Source organism: Musa acuminata, chromosome BXJ3-1 (genome assembly GCF_036884655.1).
Source record: "Musa acuminata AAA Group cultivar baxijiao chromosome BXJ3-1, Cavendish_Baxijiao_AAA, whole genome shotgun sequence".
In the NCBI taxonomy this organism is placed as follows: Eukaryota; Viridiplantae; Streptophyta; class Magnoliopsida; order Zingiberales; family Musaceae; genus Musa; species Musa acuminata.
The window spans coordinates 15,126,564-15,148,322 of NC_088349.1; the positions used below are offsets into that span (position 1 = coordinate 15,126,564).

At 35.5% G+C, this 21,759-nt stretch overlaps 1 protein-coding gene across 1 annotated transcript; it reads left to right on the top strand.

The window, feature by feature from the left end:
- The first annotated feature begins 19,504 nt into the window (after positions 1-19,504).
- Positions 19,505-21,612, top strand: LOC103999186 (pentatricopeptide repeat-containing protein At1g31790). The gene has a single exon (XM_009420855.3). The coding sequence runs from the start codon at positions 19,547-19,549 to the stop codon at positions 20,990-20,992; it is 1,446 nt and encodes a 481-aa protein (XP_009419130.3). The 5' UTR covers positions 19,505-19,546; the 3' UTR covers positions 20,993-21,612.
- Positions 21,613-21,759: the final 147 nt, after the last annotated feature.

Here is a 21,759-nt window from a genome sequence, read left to right on the forward strand (position 1 = left end):
CCCTAATATGTCGTGGAGTGTAAGACACTATATAGTGACAAATGATTCCTTCCTTCACATAGTAATTATTGATTTTGCTACTATAAAATTCTAGGCCAATGTAGATAGGAAGCATCCAGCACACCTCCTAGTTTATTTCTCTATCATATTTTTTCACATCTAATTTTTTTTAAAAATATCACTCTTATATTTTAAAATATATAATAATATCTTCCTTGAGAAGTCATTAAAGAAGATGAGTATATAGCAAACTCTTCCTTGAGACACTACTGGCGAGGGACCTCATAAATTTGAATCGATATAATCGAGAATTCCATTTGTGTGATATTATCTAGTGGAAAAGAAAACTCTTACTTTGACTCTTATTTTCAAAAATTTAGTGCTCACATTATTTAAATCTTGATAACTTTATATCGCCTAATAAACATTACTTATTTAAAATCACCATGCCTTTCTCTCCCATATGACTTAGTTTCCTATATCACATCTTTGTATAGTCTTCATACGAGATAAATGAACTAGAAAGAATCAAATCTTCTTGAAGGATGTAGAGTTGACTTTTCTTTTTAGCTTTCATCACCAGAAGAGCTCTCTTTTTTACTTTAAAATTTTCATCTTGGCTAGAGTAGCCATAGCCTAAGGTAACCAAAGTAGGCAATGGAATTAGATTTTTTTAACTCGAGAACATGCTATACCTTTACTAGGGTCCTTACAACCCTATCATGCATCTTGATTTTAACTGGTCTCATTTTGATAATTTTGCATGACGAGTTATTTCCCGTAAGCACATCTAATTTTTCTTGGGTGAGTTCATATGCGGGGAATATTGGAAAAAATAAAATAAAAGTTAATTTCCTAAAAATAGGTTTATATCAAATCATGTGCGACGATTGGGAGCGAAAAATTTATCAATCTGAAAACTATCTCACCTAAAAGAACTTGTATATTCATGATCTACATATTCTAGTATATTGATGAAGGAGATCTCACATTCTTCTATTTAGTAGTGATCTATATAGTGGATGAAGTGGCGACGCACCTCCACCAATACAGCAGGGGCAATCCTTTTTTATGCCCTTTTGCATTAGAGAAGGGATAATCGACTGAGAACGAAGTAGGGAGAGAGATAAAGAGGTGGTAGCTATGGGGGATAGCCTTATAACCATTTTAGTCCCACATCTCTTTTATAAAGAGCTTTTGTTGCTAATTCTAATGGATCTTGTTTTATTAAGTATTAGATCTTCATCCAATAACCCTGGTATATTTGATATTTGATTTTTATCTAATTATCTTTAGCTTAATAGAAATTGAATCTTTATCTAATTATCCACTTTAAACTCTTAATGGGTTTCACATATCTAATCTAAGCTAGTAGTGAGTTGTACATTTCAGATTCTTCTAAAGAACTTATTCTTTCTCAATCTGAATGACCCTAGCTAGAGATTTGCTTGAGCAAGAATACATATGATATTTCTCTCATGACATACAAGGCGGATGATTATCTATTAACACTTAATTACCCTGATAAGGATAAGATTAGCTACCTCTCCTAATGATCGATTGTGCTATATCTAAAACTTTCAGACCTATAAATCTGGTATCAAAAAGTGAAGTACTCATATAGGGATATCCTTGGTGTCTCAAATATAAAGATCAGATACACAACTAGGACTACATAACTATTATTTAACGATGTGATATCATTAACCATCCAACATTCCATGAGCGGATCATTTAGTGAACTTATTCTCCAATGAGCACATACACTATATCTCTAGTGTCCTCACATAAACAACAATGAGACTAGTTGCCTCCGTTATATAGATCGATATATAGTATACTGATTTGTTTGGCTATCCCGATGTCCCTTTCGAGTAACCTATTGCTAATCATAGGTACCCTATAAGCTAATCACGTGAGTGATGACATGTATTATTAGTCATATGTGCCCTGCAAGCCAATCACATAAGTGATGACACGTGTAATATGACACACTCTTTTTACTTATTATTATTATTATATTTTCTTATTTTATATTATATATATATATATATATATATATATATATATATATGTTGGGAAAATACCTGTTAAAGCGGAATATTCTTTTCCCTCTTTGTGTATCAAAATGGGTTCCTCATCAAAATACCAACTTGATCCAAATGTAAAAATCAACCAGCACAGCATAAACAATAGAACAAATAATCAACCACACAGTGAGACCAAATCTTTTAACGTGGAAAACCGAAAAATCACGGGACCGTAGTCCACCTCAAACTTCCACTATCAATAATAATGATAACAGGTTTATAGTATGTCTTCTCTAGAATAACTAGATGATCAGTATAACATCAAGAATATAGATCTTGGCTCTAGCATATCATCAGGATGGATCTCCTCAAAAGAAAATTCTAGGTCTCACAGAGTTGATATCACAGGAAAGTACCTTAGAGAGGGTAAACTGTAGATCAACACCGTTAGGATTGTAGAGTTTGCTGCAAGGATTCTCCACATAAAATTTAGGCCAAAACTGACAACGTTTGGCCACCGATCGTCAAATAGAAAACTCAGAAATCTTACTTTCTCTCTCTATTTCTCTCTCCTCTTTTCTCTGTACGCCGCTGCACGCTGCACGCTGCCGCACATGTTCACTGCACACTCTCTGATCTATTTTCCTCACATTCTCTCTTCTCTTTTTAATTTCTTTCATTTGGGCTCAAACGACCCAATTTGTCCAAGCCCACATATGGGCTAGACCTAACAATTCTCCCCCTCCAGCTCATATGGTGGGCTGTACCAAGCCCGCTCTTCGCTTATATGCTTCAAGCTTCTCCTTAGGCAAAGACTTTGTCAACATATCTGAACCATTATCATTGGTATGTACTTTTTCCAATTGTAATTCTTTCATCTCAAGCACATCACGAATCCAGTGATATCTCACATCAATATGCTTGGATCTAGAATGGTATGTTGAATTCTTAGAGAGGTGAATGGCACTCTGACTATCACAGTAAACAGTATATCCTTCCTGTTTCAAGCCCAATTCCTGTAGAAACTTTTTCATCCATAAAGCTTCCTTGCAGGCTTCAGTAATTGCTATATATTCTGCTTTTGTGGTTAATAGAGCAACATACTTCTGTAACTTAGACTGCCAAGAGACTGCTCCTCCTACAAATGTCATCAAGAATTCCGAAGTGGACTTCCTGGAATTAGTATCACCTGTCATGTCTGCATCTGTGTAACCTTCTAACACAGGTTCATCACTACCAAAACATAAACACAACCTGGAAGTACCTCTTAGATATCTTAATATCCATTTCACTCCTGCCCAATGTTCCTTTCCAAGATTAGAGAGAAATCGACTGATAACTCCAACTACATGAGCTATATCTGGCCTAGTACAAACCATAGCATACATCAAACTGCCTACTGCAGATGAGTAAGGCACTCTGGACATTTCTTCTTTTTCTTTCTCACTTGTAGGACATTGTTTCGAACTAAGCTTAAAATGACCTGCAAGTGGAGAATAAACTGCTTTGGCTTTACTCATGTTGAATCTTTGAAGAACCTTTTCAATGTAAGTCTCTTGAGATAGCCAAATCTTCCTTTTCTTCCTATCACGAAGAATCTTCATGCCAAATATTTGTTTCACCGATCCCAAGTCTTTCATGGCAAAAGACTTACTTAGCTCTCTTTTAAGCTTTTCAATTTTTCCAACATCATGACCAATAATTAGCATATCATCAACATATAGCAGTAAAATAATAAAATCATCATCTGAAAATTTCTCCATAAACACACAATGATCAGATGTGGTTCTATCATACCCTTGGCTCATCATAAAGGAATCAAACTTCTTGTACCACTGTCTAGGTGCTTGTTTGAGTCCATATAAGCTTTTCCTAAGCTTACACACCATATTTTCTTTTCCCTTGACTTTGAAACCTTCTGGTTGCTCCATGTAAATTTCTTCTTCTAAATCACCATGAAGAAATGCTGTTTTTACATCAAGTTGCTCAACTTCTAAATTCAAGCGGGCAGCCAAACCAAGAACAACTCGGATAGAGGACATTTTTACAATCGGAAAAAATATTTCTTCAAAGTCAATACCTTTCTTTTGACTGAATCCTTTCACAACTAGTCGTGCCTTGTATCTTTGTTGTGAGCTATTGTTTTCAATCTTCAATTTATAAACCAACTTATTCTTGAGAGCTTTCTTCTCTTTAGGCAACTTTACCAAGTCATAAGTGTGGTTCTCAAGTAAGGATCTCATCTCTTCTTGCATAGCTTTAACCCACTCATTCTTATTCTCATGTAGAATAGCTTCTTGGTAAGTTTCTAGCTCTCCCACGTCAATAAGCATAACATACTCATGTGGATGATATATGGTAGAGGGTTGTCGCTCTCTAGTGGATTCTCAATGGAATCTCAACTAGTGGTGGAGGTGCCTGTTCAGTTGGTTCAGCATCATCAACTATAGGTGTATCATCACTAGTATTATCACCACAATCTTCTTGTTCATCTCCCCCATAATCATCATGAACTATAGGTGAAGGAACTGGACCCAAACTCCAAGGAATATAAACAGAGGTTTCTGGCTTCTCAATATTATTACCATCATCAAATAATTGGTCTTCAAGAAACACAACATCTCTACTTCTAATAATCTTCTTGTTCACTGGATCCCATAATCTGTAACTAAACTCTTCATGACCATATCCCAAGAAGATACATGCTTTTGCCTTATTATCAAGCTTGGACCTCTCATCTTTGGGAATATGAACAAATGCTTTACACCCAAAGACTCTCAAATGATTATAAGATATATCTTTTCCTCTCCATACTCTCTCTGGAACATCACCTTGCAGAGGAACTGATGGAGAAAGATTTATCAGGTCAACTATAGTTCTCATAGCCTCCCCCCAAAATGACTTTGGTAACTTGGCGTGGGAAAGCATACACCTAATCCTTTCTTCAATGGTTCTGTTCATCTTTTCTGCCACACCATTCTGTTGAGGAGTTTTAGAAACTATTTTCTCAAGCCTGATACCATGGAACCTACAATAATTCTCAAAAGGACCCCTGTACTCGCCACCATTATCTGATCGAATACATTTTAGTTTTCTGCCAGTTTCTCTTTCAACACTAACATGAAATTCCTTGAAAACATCGAGTACCTGATCTTTAGATTTCAAAGCAAAAGCCCAAACTTTTCTAGAATGGTCATCAATAAAAGTAACAAAATAAAGAGCACCTCCAAGAGTTCTAGTTTGCATAGTATAAACATCAGTATGAACTAAATCAATAACATCTGATCTTCTAGATGATGGATATGTCTGAAATGCAACTCTATGTGTTTTTCCAGCTAAGCAATGATCATAAGATTTAAGAGATATACCTTGCAACTCTGGTAAGAACTACTTTCTAGCAAGAGTTTGAAGTCCCTTCTCGCTGATATACCCAAGCTTCTTTGCCAAAGATCTATACTTTCACCTTTTCGAATTGCATTAATCTCTCCTTTGTGTAGCTTAGCTTCCATGGCATAAAAACAGTTAATCTTCTTTCCTTTTGTCACAATTAGAGAACCATTAGTGAGTTTCCATTTACTTTCACCAAAATAATGTGCAAAGCCCTCATCATCAAGTCTGCCTGTAGATATCAAGTTAAGATGAATATCTGAGACATGCCTTACATCTTTGAGTATCAATTTACTCCCAATACTGGTCTCCAAACAAATATCTCCAATACCCACATTCTTAGATATACCACTATTTCTCATTCTGATATTACCAAATTCACCAGTAGTGGAAGATATAAAGAAATCACCATGAGAAGTGACATGAAATGAAGCACCAGAGTCAATTACCCAATTACTGTCCTAAGCTACAAGACTAACACAAACTTCATCATAAACAATAGTGATATTACCTTCAACAGCAATTGTATTGGTCTCTTTTTCATTTTTCTTCATTTCATTCTGTTCTCTCTTCCAAAACCTATACTCTTTCTTCATGTGACCTAGCCTATTACAGTGAAAACATTTGATATCTCTTCTAGACTTGGATCTTCCTCTATAACTATGTGGATTTCTACTATGACTTCTTTCACGTCTTTCTTGTTTTTCAGTAACAAATGCCCCAGAAGAAGATTCACCCTATTCTTTCCTTCTAGCATCTTCATTTAGCAAACTGTCTTTAACCATATCAATAGTTAGAGTTCCCTCTGGCGTGGAGTTACAAATAGTCATCACATACGTTTCCCAACTTTCTGGTAAAGAGTTGAGAAGTAACAATCTCTGCATCTCATCATCTATATTCATTTTCATAGCAACCAACTTGTTTGCAAGACTCTAAAATAGGCTTATGTGCTCAACAATGTTACCACCATCTTTATACTTCAAATTTACATGCCTTCTGAGGAGAGAAATTATATTTCCCACTGTCTTTTTCGCAAAGAGGTTTTCTAACCTTTGCCAAACAACATCAGCTCTGGTTTCATTTGAAATATGCTCATGCAAGTTTATATCCATCCATCTTCTAATATAGGCAATAGCTTTTCTATGTTGAACTTCCCATTCTTCATCGTCCATAGTAGAAGGTTTATCTTTAACCTTGATAGGCTTATACAAATCTTTGCAATATAGCAAATCTTCCATCAGACGCCTCAAAATGGAATAATTTGATGAGTTCAATTTAATCATACCATCTGACTGCTCCATTTCAATCACACAAGAAAACTAGTACCAAACAACATGTTGCTCTGATACCACTTGTTGGGAAAAAACCTATTAAAGCGAAATATTCTTTTCCCTCTTTGTGTATCAAAATAGGTTCCTCATCAAAATATCAACTTGATATCCAAATGTAAAAATCAACCAGCACAGCATAAACAATAGAACAAATAATCAATCACACAGTGAGACCAAATATTTTAACGTGGAAAACCCAATGTGGGAAAAACCACGGGACCGTAGTCCACCTCAAACTTCCACTATCAATAATAATGATAACAGGTTTACAATATGTCTTCTCTAGAATAACTAAAGGATCAGTATAACATCAAGAATATAGATCTTGGCTCTAGCATATCATCAGGATGGATCTCCTCAAAAGAGAATTCTAGGTCTCACAGAGTGAATATCGTAGGAAAGTACCTTAAAGAGGGTAAACTACAGATCAACATTGTTAGGATTGTAGAGTTTGCTGCAAGGATTCTCCACATAAAATTTGGGCCAAAACTGAAAACGTTTGGCCACCGATCGTCAAACAGAAAACTCAAAAACCTTACTTTCTCTCTCTATTTCTCTCTCCTCTTTTCTCTGCATGCCGCCACACTGTCACGGACTTAGCTGGTTTTGCCTAAGTCGTGCGGCACCCTTACGTGTCCGTCCGCAAAGGTCAATCTCCCCGAAGCTTCCCATTGTCCCTTAGGACCAACAAAAGAGAGAACGGGTTAGAGAGAACGCCTCAATCGGGATCCACAAGCAAACATCTCCGAAAAACACTTCATAGACAATGCAAATTACAAACAGACTTTGCAAGCTCTGAACAGTTGCACAACAAAGGGTAAAATGGTCAATTATAGACCAAAAATCTCTCGCACGTGTCCACATGACACAACCTTAATTTACAAGCCTAAAGAGGCCACCAACCCGACTAAAATGAGATTATTAAGCTTTCGATCGCCCCTCTACATGCTTTACAAGGCATAAACATGCCAAAAGACACGGACATACATAAGCATTACATCAAACATCTTGTTTAGAAGTTTGTCCGTGATAGCACGCTGCACGTTACCGCACACGTTCACTACGGGCTCTCCGATCAATTTTCCTCACATTCTCTCTCCTCTTTTTAATTTCTTTCATTTGGACTCAAACGACCCAATTTGTCCAAGCCCACATATGGGCTGAACCCAACAATATATATATAATGATATATATGGATTTATGCAATGAGAATCAGATCGTGATAAGATCATGATAAGATTACTTGAAAGATATCGAAATAATCAGATAAACTAATTTCCCTAGGGTACTTCGTACTTATTTAAAGCCAGAGGAGATGGGCTTGGAGCCTCGTATCAACGGGCTGCATTTGTTGACCAGGGCTACGAGGACGGTTCCTGACGGTGTTCGTGAATTGCTACCAAGAGGATGTGGCTGGTAAACTGATGGAGTACTATTCCACCCTTAAACGAGTGAAAGGTTGGCAAAGGTCTGACAGGACGAGATTCCCCTTCTGAGATTACTTCACCAAGTGAGAAATGAGCTCCTTTTGTTTGTAAATATTGTTGTAGCTTCTGCAGTTTCATTGTTAGTGTGATATAAGCTCAATGCAGGGATTTCTAAATCAAAGATTTAATGGTTTCATTACAGCTGCAGGATGGCTTTTCATGGACTTCACAATCCAACACGAAATTGGATGGCAGTTGTGCAGGTGAAACTAGAAATTGGATTTTCATGCTTGTTATTTGCTGGTTAGACATTAAGAAACAGGATTATGTTCCTTTCTTGATAGTTCAAGAGCTCTTGCTCGTAGTGATTTGTATCTCATTTTTTGGTTATCTTTTAGCATACTTAAAACTTGCTCTGCCTGTCTTTAGTGTATGCCAATCATCTATCTATTAGATTTTTTGTAAAAGTAATTTGTAATAATCATAAAAGTTATAGATATTGGCTAATAGTGGGATGCTCTTGATGAGAGAAACTCTCATAATAATTTATCCTAGATCCTCTACTCTCACCTATAAATAGATAGGACATTTATGGATTGGATGAGGCATGTAACGCATCTTATAAAAAACGTAGTCGAGAGATTATAGTTTCTCTCTCAGTCTCCCTGAATTATCAATTTAAGTGATCAAAGTAGGAAGAGAGGAAAATGATAGTATAGTTCTCCTTGCAGATAACGATTTTAGATTTAAAGACAGTGCTCTTGTATATTATATAGAGATTCTTTTCATATGACATCAAAATGTACACATCGTAAAACATATATAATGTTATTTGATTTCAATCCTAACATAAAAGATTTTTTTCGCATTACATATAGCATATTATATATTTTATGCTTATAATTGGTATCAGAACCTAGGTTCTTGAGATCAAATACATTAGATTTATTATTTTTATTTATGATGTTTGAATGATCCATATATTATTGATTTGTATTTTTATCTATTCTGGTTTGCTCTTTGCTTATCGGCAACATTAGATTTTTTGTAAACGTGATTTTTAATAATTGCATAGGATCGTTGTGCAGCATTATTGTCGACCTTGCTGTGCACGTCCAACAGATTTGTTGACAGCAACGGCTATGCTGGGCAGAGTGCGCATCGCAATAGACGTTCACACAGTCGATAACCGTGCATACACACCAGGTGGTGGACCGCGCTCAAGCATACACCACGCACGAGGTTAGTGCTGCAGGGGGGGGGGGGGGGGGGGGGCACACAGTTAGTAGCCACTCGCACGCAATGATCGTGCGTGGGTAGGAGCCGTAGCCAGACGTGCGCAGGCGATGGTAGCCACTCGCGGGCACAAGCTGAGTGTTGGGCTAATTGCACGGGCAGTCACACGGGCGGTAGTGCGTACACGCGACTGCCGTGCACGGCTAGAACCCGCGTCGGTGGGCAGGCCACACCAGTAGCAGTCGTGCATGCAACGACGACACAAGCAGAAGGGTTTTGGTAAAATTACAGTTTTGCCTTAGGGTTTTACTTTTTATTAAATTACAACTTTGCCCTTTTATATTTTATCTTTTTAATATTTTGATAGTCCTACCCTTTACAATCTCGTAATTCTAGTTTATGTCCTATCAACATATTTATAATTTTACTCTTATAAAATTGAGAATTCTAATTTATATCCTTAATTATAAAATTGATAAATATAATTTATTATAATTATGATTGAATTTGATCATGATTATTTTTTATTATTTGATTGGATTTAATTTTGATTAAAAACTATAAATTAGGTTTACTTTTATAATTTTCTCATATGACTTATTGATTACATTTTTACATATGGTAAATAAAATCCAATTATTGTTCTTGGATATTCATTTGATTATTCACATGTATATATTTAAAATTATGAAATAATATTTATCTTTCACATGAAGCCATGATTTATATGTTATCATATGAGTTTTTCTTTTGTTGATTAATGTTTAATAATTATTATGATTATTATTCTATTATTGAATTGCTTCGCATAAATTAAATTAAAAAAATTAATGAATATTATTTGTAATTCATCTCTCTAAATTTTATTTCACTTGTAGCTACAAAAGTGGCCTAGGATGATAGATTTTTGGGATGTGAATTATAATAAAAGTTTTATCATTTATAGGATATTTTAAATTATATTTTATATTATTGTATTTGTCTTGTAGACACCAAAGTAACCAAGACCAATAACTTATAAAATAATATGAATGAATTAGTCTTAAATGATATTAGAAAATAATATTCACATTGATATACATAATTAGGAGATTTAAATAATCCTAAAGAAAAATATTTTAAATAATTATGTGATGAGATAGGATGATACTATTTTGGATATCTTTATAATTTAGGGTTGTATACCTAAAGGTAAGAACACTATTCCACATGGATGGTATTAGTCCTCCATAGATGATCTTAAGTGAACACTAGATATGTCAATATTTCACTCAAAGGTGAAATATAGATAATATCAATAGTTCATCATATTTTAAAAAACTCAAAATATTAATGTTATTTTATATTTTATAGTGGTATTTGCGTCCATACATTCTTATGCTTCTAATGTCCTTGTACTATTTGGATCAAATTATTCAGAATGGTTAAAGTATATGCAATTCACATTAGGCGTATGAGATCTTGATTTAGTATTGCTTGTTGAAAAGCCCGCAGATTTGATTGATGAAAGTACTATAGAATGAGTTAATGAAATGAAGACTTCGGAAAGATCTGATAGGCTTAGTTTAATGTTCATAAGAATGATGATTGAAAATAATATAAAGACTTCATTACCGATTGCAACTAATGCATGAGAATATTTAAAGGTTATTAAATACATATTTAAATCTGTTAATATGTCATTGGTTGACATACTAATGAAAGAATTGACTACGGCTCAATATGATGATACTCGAGGAATTCAGGATCATATCCTCAATATATTTGATAAAGTTGTAAAACTTAAAGCATTAGGTATGAATGTTAATGAGTTTTTCCTCGTGAAATTCATTCTTAATTATTTTCCTTCTCAAGTTGGCCTATTCAAGATTTACTATAATACAAATAAGGATAAGTGGACCTGAATAAGTTAACTAATATATGTGTTTAGGAAGAATTGAGATTAAGATAGAAAAACTCATATAATGTCATGACTACTACTCAAGGAGTTGGTAAAAAGAAAAGAAAATTGAAGCATCATCCATCAAACAAATTTGTTGGGTCTGAAAATGTTAAACAAACCAATAAAAAGAAAGTTTTTATAGTAAAATGTTTCTTTTGTGGCAAGAAAGGACATGTGAAAAAGGATTACCTTAAACATAAGACTTAGTTCAAAAAAATATATATAAACTCAACCTTTATATGTTTCAAATCAAATATTACAAAAGTTCATTCTAATACTTGATGGATTAATTTTGGTACTTCAACTCATATTACTAATACTATGTAAGGATTTCTTTCAATCTAGAAACTAAAAGAACATAAAAAATTCATCATTATGAAAAATTATCTCAAAGTGAAAGTGATATGAGTATGGACTTATCGTCTACGCCTAGAGATAAGTTATCTGATGGATCTTATAAACACGTGTTATGTTCCTGTTATTTCTAAAAAATTAGTTTTTCTATCTAGACTTGATGAGTTAGGATATTGTCTTTCTTTTGATAATAGTAAACTTAATATATTTTATGATTCAATAAAAGTTGGTTTTAAAATTTTGTGTAATGGTTTGTACATAATTAATTTGAATCTTGAGTTTGTAAATACATTATTGACCTTGGAATCAAGTGTTGGATTGAAACATAGTTTCAATAATAAAATATCTTCTATACTATGGCATAGACGATTGTAGCATATCTCTAAGGAAAAAATAGAAAGATTAGTGAAGGATAATATTTTGGAACATTTAGACTTCACTAATTTTGATGTTTGTATATATTGTATTAAGGGAAAGCAAACTAAACATACAAAGAAAAATACCACAAGAAGTAAAATACTCATTGAGATTATTCATACTTGTATCTGCAGACCACTCCATATTCCTTATTTTAGTAGAGAAAGATATTTCATTATATTTATAGATGACCTATCCAGATATGACTATATTTATCTAATATATGAAAAGTCTCAGACCATTGACACTCTTCAAGTGTACATAATAAAGTCAAGAGATAATTATATAGAAAAGTTAAAATTGTTAGATCTGACAAGGGTGGTGAATTTTATGGCAGATATAATGGATCTGATCAGAATATTGGTACTTTTGCTAGATTCCTAAAATAATGGGGTATTTATGCTAAATATGCATTACTAGGTATGTCACAGCAAAATGGTATTGTTGAAAGGTGAAATCGTACTCTTATAGATATGGTTAGGAGCATGATGAGTTATTCCTCTTAGGACAGCTATGCACATCTTGAACAGGGTTCCTAGTAAGTCAGGTCCATCACTCAATTTGAGTTATGGACTAGTAGGAAGCATAATCTGATATATTTATATATTTGGGGGTGTCATACAGAGATAAGAGTATTCAATCTATATCAAAAGAAATTGGATCCAAGAACTATTTATGGATATTTTATTAGTTATCCAGAAAAATCTAAGGGATACAAATTTTATTGTCATAATCATAGTACGAGGATAGTAGAATTTGATAATATAATATTTCTAGAAAAAGAAAAAAATTAGTGGGAGTGAAAAATCTCGAAGGATCAATTTTGATATTAAGAAGATTCAAGTTAATTCTCCAATATCATCTTCTATTCAAAAAATTTTTGTTCCACAAATCAATAAGAGAATTGATGAGGGTGAACAACAAAATAACATTAATGAACTCTCACATGGTGTTGATGTCATCGCTGATGATCTTATAGAACAATCACAATTGGTAGCTTTAAGAATATCCCAAAGAAAAAAAAAACATATCATTTCTGATGATTATGTGGTATATCTACAAGAATCAGATTATGATATATGAATAAAAAGAGACCCCTTATCATTCTCACAAGCCATATAAAGTTACGATTCTGAAAAATGGTATGATGCAATAAAAGAAGAGTTAAAATCAATGGTCCAGAATGGTGTTTAAAAACTCATTAAATTGTCCAATAATTATAAAAAAGTCAATTATAAATGGGTCTTTAAGATAAAACACAACTCGGTGGGCAATATCGAATGATATAAAGCTAAACTCGTGGCCCAAGGATTTTCTCAAAAAGAAAGCATCGACTATAACAAGACTTTTTCTCCAGTTTCTAAAAAGGACTCATTGAGAATCGTTATGACATTAGTAACTCATTATGATTTTGAGTTACATTAGATGGATGTGAAAATAACATTTCTGAATAGGGATTTGAACGAGAAAATATATATGAAACAACCTAAAGGAATCATAGAAAAGTGAAAAGAAGGTTGGGCTTGTAAACTTAAGAAATCCATTTATGGCCTTAAACAAGTTTTCAAACAATGGTATATAAAGTTTAATAGTACAATTACTTCCTTCAGATTTAAGGAAAACATTGTTGATCAGTGCATATATTTGAAGGTAAGTGGGAGCAAGTTTATTATCTTAGTCTTATATATGGATGATAGTTTACTTACTAGTAGTGATCTTGGTTTGTTATACAAAACCAAGATATTTCTCAATAATAACTTTAAGATAGTTGATATGAATGAGGCAGCCTATGTTATTTACAATAAGATATTCAGAGATAGATCTCAAAGATTATTAGGATTGTCTCAAAAAAGATATATTAATTATATCTTGGAGAGATTTAATATGCAACTTTACTCAACCAATAATATACCTATTACTAGATGTGAAAAATTCAACCAAAACCAGTGCCCGAAAAATAACTTAGAAAAGAATCAAATGAAGAATATTTCTTATGGGTGCCTAGTTGAAGGTCTATTATATGCTCAAACTTGTATAAGACCATATATCAGTTTTGTAGTTACAATGTTGGGAAGATACCAAAGCAACCCATAAATGAAACATTGGAAAATTACAAAGAAAGTAATAAGATATCTATAGGGGACTGAAGATTATATGCTTACATACAAGAGATCATATCAGCTTGAAGTGACAGGATATTCATATGCTGATTTTGCAAATTGCCTCGATAGTAGGAAGTCCACTTTATGATTTGTATTAATATTAGTTGGTGGGGCAATTTCTTAGAAAAATATAAAGCAATCGTTTATTGCATCATCAACAATTGAAGCTGAATTTGTGGCATACTTTGAGGCCACAAATCAAGTCTTATGGTTGTAAATTTTCATCTTAAGGTTTGATGTGGTCGACTCAATTGTCAAACTGCTAAAGATACTTTATGATAATACCGTAGTTTTCTTCTATAAGAATAACAAGTACTCTAGTGATTCTAAGCATATCGAGATAAAGTGCTTGGTGGTTAGAGAAAGAGTCCAAAAATAACAAGTGTCAATTCAGAACCTAAGAATCATTATGATGATTGCTGATCAATTTACTAAAGCTTTATAGTATAAAATATTTAAAGAATATGTTCTTAGAATGGAACTTGTGAGAAAGTCATAAAAGATATAGTCATGGTTGTTTAGGTGGATGATATTATTGACATTCTTTTTTACTCAATTAAAGTTATTTGTTTCTACTATCATGTTTATATTTATGTTTATGCATATTATAATTGAATATGATAATATGATTGTCTTGAAAAGATAAATTATATGAGTCATTATGGACTATATTAGGAAAGACTAACAATGATGTGGTACATAGAAGGGAGTATGACATTGATGATAGAAATTGCTATGATTCATATTGATAGTTGGACTTAATATAGTATTATTGTGTTTATTTGACTTATTGGCTTATTTTTATAATTCATGGCCATGTATAAAATACTTTTCAAAATTTTTAGAATCCAATTAGGTAAAATTATTTTTAAACAAATTTTATTTTATTTATTTTGATTTTAAATATCTTTTATATCTTATCAGATCAAGTGGAAGAATGTTAGATTTTGTGGCCTTTTATAATTGGATAAGATATATAATAAAACTAATTGGATTATGATGACATATATTGGTTAATAGAAAAGTTCATATTATAGTAGGATTCCTTAGGGGATATCGTTGATGGGAGAAACTCTCCTAATAACTTATCCTAGACCCTTTGATCTTGCCTATAAATAGAGAGGACCTCTAGAGACTGGATGAGGCATGCAATGTATCTCATAGAGAACACAGTTGAGATATTACAGTTTCTCTCTCAACCTCTCTGAACTATCAATCTAAGTGGTCCTATGAAAGGATAAGAAGAGAGGAGAAGGAGAGTCTAGTTCTTCTTACAGATTGATAATAATTTTGGATATAAAGATGGTGCCCTTGTAGATCATATAGAGACATTTTTCATATGACATCAAAAGGTATGCATCGTAAAATAAATCTAATGTTATTTGATTTCAATCCTGGCATAAGAGATTTTTTCCACATTACATATAACATATTATAGATTTTATGCTTACAATATGCATAAAAGATTTTATTCTTATGAACATTAAACTAAGCCTATCAGATCTTTCCCAAGTTTTCATTTTATTAACTTGCTTCAGAGTACTCTCATCAGTCAAGTCTATAGGCTTCTTAACAAGTAATGCTAAGTCAAGATCTAATATGCCCAGTGTAAATTGCACATGCTCTAACCATTCTGAATAATTTGATCATACAGGGACACTAGAAGCATAAGAATGTATGGATGGAAGTACCACTGTAAAATATAAAATAATATTAATGTTTTGAGTTTTTTAAAATATGATATCATCTATATTCCACCTTTGGGTAAAATATTAATATATCTAGTATTCACTCAAGATTATCTATGGATGACTAATATCATCCTTGTGAAATAGTGTTGTTACAATTGGGTATACAACCCTAAACTACAAGGATATCCAAAACACTATCATCCTACAACATCACATAATTATTTGAAGAAGATTCTCTATTGGGATTATCTAAATCTCATAATTATGTGTATCATTATGAATATTATTTTCTTAATATAATTTAGGACTAATTCCTTAAGGTTATTTTATAAGTTATTAGTCTAGATTACTTTGCTGGCTATAAGACTAATATAATAATATAAAATATAATTTAAAATATAATTTAAAATATCTTTTAAATAATAAAACTTTTATTGTAATTCACATCTCAAAAGCCTATCACTCAAGCCTGTGCGATGCCTATGCGATCTGCCCAACGCTCGACCTGTGCTCGCGAGTGGCTGTCGTCGCTTGTGCACGGTTGGCCATGGTTCCTGCTCATGCACGTCTGCTGCGTGCGGGTGGTTGTCGACTGTGTGGCCCCCCTGCAATACTAACCTCGCACGTGGCTTATGCCCGAGTGTGGTCCACTACCTGGGCATGTCCTACTCGCACACGACTACCGCTTAGACGCAACCATTGTATGGTGTGTATGTGCGGTTATCGATTGTGCAAACGACTACTGCGGTGCGCAAGCTGCCCAGCGCAGCCACTGCCGTCAACAAGTCTGTTGGCCATACGTAGCAAGGTCGACAACAGCGCTGCATAGCGATCCTTTATGATTATTAAAGATCACGATTATAAGAAATCTAACATTACCTGTATGTAGATGATAAAACATAACAGATAGGAATGCATATCAACAAAATATAGATAATTCAAGCATCGTAAATAAAAATAATAGATCTAATATATTTGATCTCAAGAACCTAGGCTCTGATACCAATTATAAACATAAAATTTGTAATATGCTATATGTAATGCGAAAAAAATTTTATATGCCAGGATTAAAATCAAATAACATTAGATATGTTTTACGATACATACCTTTTGATGCCATCATCTTTAGATCTGCAAGGGCATCATCTTTAGATCCAAAATCATTATCAATATGTAAGGACAACTAGACTCTCCTTCTTTAATCTTTTAATTACATTTTATATGAGATGTGTAACATACCTCATTCGATCCCTATAGTAGAAGGTCTAGGATAAGTTATTATGAGAGTTCCTTCCATCAAGCACATCCCCTAAGAAATCCTACTATAATATGTATTTTTTTTTATTGGCCAATATCAGAATCCAATTAATTCTATTGTATATCTTATCCAATTATACCGAACCACAAAATCTAACACTATCAGCGTACATCTCACATCTTCTAATATTTTGCTTAGTTTGGACAACCACTAGGCAGACTTCTTTTCTTAGTTGTTGGCAAACATGAACAAATTCAACACAAGTCCTCCAATCTTTGTCAATGTAATGTTGGGCATGTGATGAATCATGATAAAAATCACTAACACTTGAACTTGTTTTAGGTCGCCTTTGAATTTGAGCTGTAAAAAAGAATAGCGTCGTATTTGGTTTGTAAATTATATTCTTCCACTAATGCTATGTCTGCATCAAAAGGGTAAGGCGTTTGTTCACACAAAATCTATTGATGGTCACTATGTCATGCTAGATTGAATTGGGAGTAGTCTCCTCTTGCATCAGGTACTTATGATGCCTTTTGGTTTTTTTTTTGAGATGCAACTTGCTGGTGTACGTAACAGATGTAATTACATCTGCTTCTATCTGTTTGTAACCAAAATAGGTTTTATCTAACATGGAATGGAAGAACAAATGGTGATACACCAGAGTTTGATTACTGGAACATGTACCAGTTGTATGTTATGACTTTGCTTGAATACCGAAGGGGTAGTTTTAGCTTGTGTTATTAGGATCGATGGGGTTTTATGGGTACTACCAGGAGCTGGAGCAAAATAATTAATTGTATTGTGAGTCTAAAGGCAGTTTTGGTTTTAAATCTTATGAAGTATGATCACTTCATAACGCTTGATGATCACCTTGGATAAATGGCATCTCATTCCCACAATCATGCAAGCAATTCATGTCATTGACCAGGCATTTACTATGATCAAGGCTGATTAACTAAAACTTTAAAGCAACTAGCAAATTTGGAGTATGATTTCTTCTTGGTCAAAATGAGTTAACATGCAGGTTTGACGGCTGCAAGGACTTGTGTCAGCTAGCTTGCTTATGGATATCTACCCTGCAAAACCTGATCCCCTGGTGTTGCAGCTACCTCAATCCTTCTGGCTGATTTGCTTGGATCTTGCAGGCCAACTTTCTTGTTAATGGATGGCCACCGCATTGCTTGAATGCCGGCAGTCAGTGACCCTAGCGGAACTCTCTGTATTGGTTTCTTGAATGGCTGTACAAGAAGCAAAAAAGAAGCTCCGCAGTATCGAGCATCATTGTTTGCATTCATGGTCGATGCATTTATGCTTCATAGGGTTACAATTTGTGTCAGTTTCTTGGATGACTGTAGAAGAGGAGAAAAAGAAGATCCGTAGTATTGAGCTTCTTTGTTGACATCACAATCGATGCATTTTTGCTTCATCTGGCATACCACTCTTTAACTAAATTTTTAGAGCTATCCTATTACTGAGTCTGTAATAAGGTTGGAGTTTGCAGCTACAACCCATAATTGGCTTGAACAATGGCAGCAGAAATCGTCATGCCCCATGGAAGGTAGGAGTATTTTCTCTGAAGATGATATGAGCTTGTAATTTTAACAATGTTTGATTGTGTAGAATGCACTTAATACTGACTTCTTAGAGCAGCAGTTAAGTGCAAGTTTTTCTCAGTATGTGTATTATGAATGGTTCGAAACATGCTGTAATGCATTGATAATGATGGTTTCCAACCTTTAAGATGCCTAATTATTTAGATTTAGATCACTAATTATTCAGATTTTTTTGCAGGGATCAGTTGGCAAAAAACTTGTCAGTGTGTAACAAGAGATTATTATTATTATTATTATTATTATTATTATTATTATTATTATTATTATTATTATTATTATTATTATTATTTTTAGATAATTTTTTGTCATACGATCGTCATCAGTATGCTTGCCACAAATTCATCTTCTTTTTGTATTAAGTCGATATCAGTTAGTATTATAATTAATTAATACGAAAAGTTATATTCTCGAGAAAAAAAATTCTGAATCACAATTTATTTTGCCAGCTGAGACATGTAAAACTTATCATAATTGTTCACTGTGAATCGGCAAATAAGAAAAGAAAGAGTCAATTTGCAATGTGAAATTACATACATTACACATTAAACGCATGAAATATATCTTTTTCTTTTCAGTGCAACGGGTTGGATTGGAATACGTAATCCGATCCATATAAAGCTGCTGCACAAAACAAAGGAATGGGTTAAAAAGGGGGGAGGATCCGTATTACGTGTTCGAGGTACCAATGAGCGGTGCCAATGAGAATGGGGTTCTCCTCGACGGTGGGTACCGCGGCAGCTGCGCCTCTGTCTCATATGATCCCCAAGCTTACACATCGCCACCGCTATTGTAACAGCGGAAGCAGCAGCACATCCCCAGCAGCAGCAGTGAGATGGAGGCGGCAGCTGTCTCGTCCTCCTGTTCCAGTACCGCCTCAGGTGCTGCTCCCGTTGCGCCGCCCCCAGCAACCATCACCAGCAAACAACCCCCGCCCGCTCCCGACCAAGCCTTCCCCACGTCGTCCTGTTGTTGACGCACCCGATCACAGCAGCCACGACGATGACGATGGCGATGAGTGCAGCAGCAGCAGCAGCGGCAGAAACGTAAAGAACTCGTCGTGTGCTCCCACCGATGTCCTCCGCCTCATGGACGTCCTGCAGCTCCCCGTGGACGAGGACTTGTACGTTTCCCTTATCAAGGAGTGCGCCGAGTATCGGGACGCCGCCCAGGGCGCCAGAGTCTGCGCTCACATCCGCCGTAGCCTCCCCGACCTCCTGCGCCGGCCCGCCGGCCTTCACCTCGCCAACCGCTTGCTGTTCATGTTCGCCGCCTGCGGCCAGCAGCACGTAGCCCGCCAGCTCTTCGACCAAATGCACTTTAGAGATGCCACCTCCTTGGCGGTCGTGATCGCCGCCCTGTCGGCCAGCGGCAGCCACGGCGATGCGCTGCGGATGTTCGTGGAAATGTGCGTAAGAAGCGGTGGTCGTTCGCCGGTGCTTGAGCCGGGTGTTTGCTGGCTGGAAGCCCTCGTCACCGTTCTCAGGTCGTGCGCTCGGACGAGAGAGCTGGGTTTTGGCCGGCAGGTTCACGGGCTGGCCCTCAAGGTGCTAGGAGGCGATGACGCTGTTCTTCTCGGAGATGTGGGCGAGTCGCTCATCCAATTCTACAGCAGACTTGGGCACCACGGCAGCGCCGTAAAACTCTTCGAGGGGACGCGGTCTCAGAGTGCAGCGGCTTGGACGTGCATGATCAGTGGGTACACTAGAGAAGGGCGGTTCAAGGAGGCCATCGGCGTCTTCAGAGAGATGGGAAGAGCAGGACGGAGGAAGAACTGCCACGTTTTCTCGAGCACTCTCTCGGCATGCGCTAAGATGGGGGACAGTGGCTGGAGCGGCAAGCAAGTTCATGCCGCTGCCATCAAATTGGGAACAAGCTCGGATGGGTTCGTCTGTAGCAGCTTGGTAGACATGTACATGAAACACGAGCTTCCAACTGAGGCGCAGAGAGCATTTGCGACAATGGACGGCATGCGAGACTGCGTGTGCTGGAAGTCTTTGCTCATTGGCTATGCGCGGAGTGGCTGCGGCATGGAGGCTGTCAAGTTGCTGTATGAAATGAAGGCCGCAGGAATCAACGTGCAAGAATCGATAGTCCACGAAGCAATGACGGCTTTGGACATCGTAAAACAGGTGCAGGAAACATGAAGATACGGCTAATCTTCTCTATTGTAACGTCAACTGGACCTGGAAGTCTTGCTTCAGAAAGATCAAGTCTTCTTGTACAGATTCAGCTTTGTCGTTCTTCATGAACAGACAAACCACCATGAACGAATTCTGCAATCGAGCAAAGAAATGATCAGAGACGCAGCAGCAGATGCATGTCACGATGAGTATGTGAATAGATGTTCAAATTGCACAATCCAGACTAGCAGTCCACTGATCAATAGTATGAATCATGTGCAAATGTGTCATCCACTCTGATCACTTCAACGCAAACTTTATTGTTCATTTCATTGTTCGCAAGATGAAGATTGAGGAACTTCTGATTTGATTGATACTTTGTCATGGTCCGCTGCAGGAACATTGGTAGAGCTATCTGACAGATACACGTATATGAAAGCTAAAATATGGCCATGCAGAAGCAACAGTGTTCCATGATGTTAAAGGACATTGTATATGAACATGGAGACATCAAAAAATCTGTATACTCTATTTGCTGTCAGCCTACATGTCTCTGTTCCACATGATACTGTCTTAGAATTTTGGAGTATGTAACTATGACACTGAAAAAGCTGTATAAAAGTATATTATGTTGGCTTTCTGTATCTCTAATAGAGAACTTTTCTGTTTTTTCATACATGTAAGCTCACTGATAATGCTATATAAATCGGTTGGTTTAGGTATTATTATGCTGTTGCATGTTGAACATCTCTAGCATGCAAGCTAGTATAATACAAATTAAGAACTTAGCC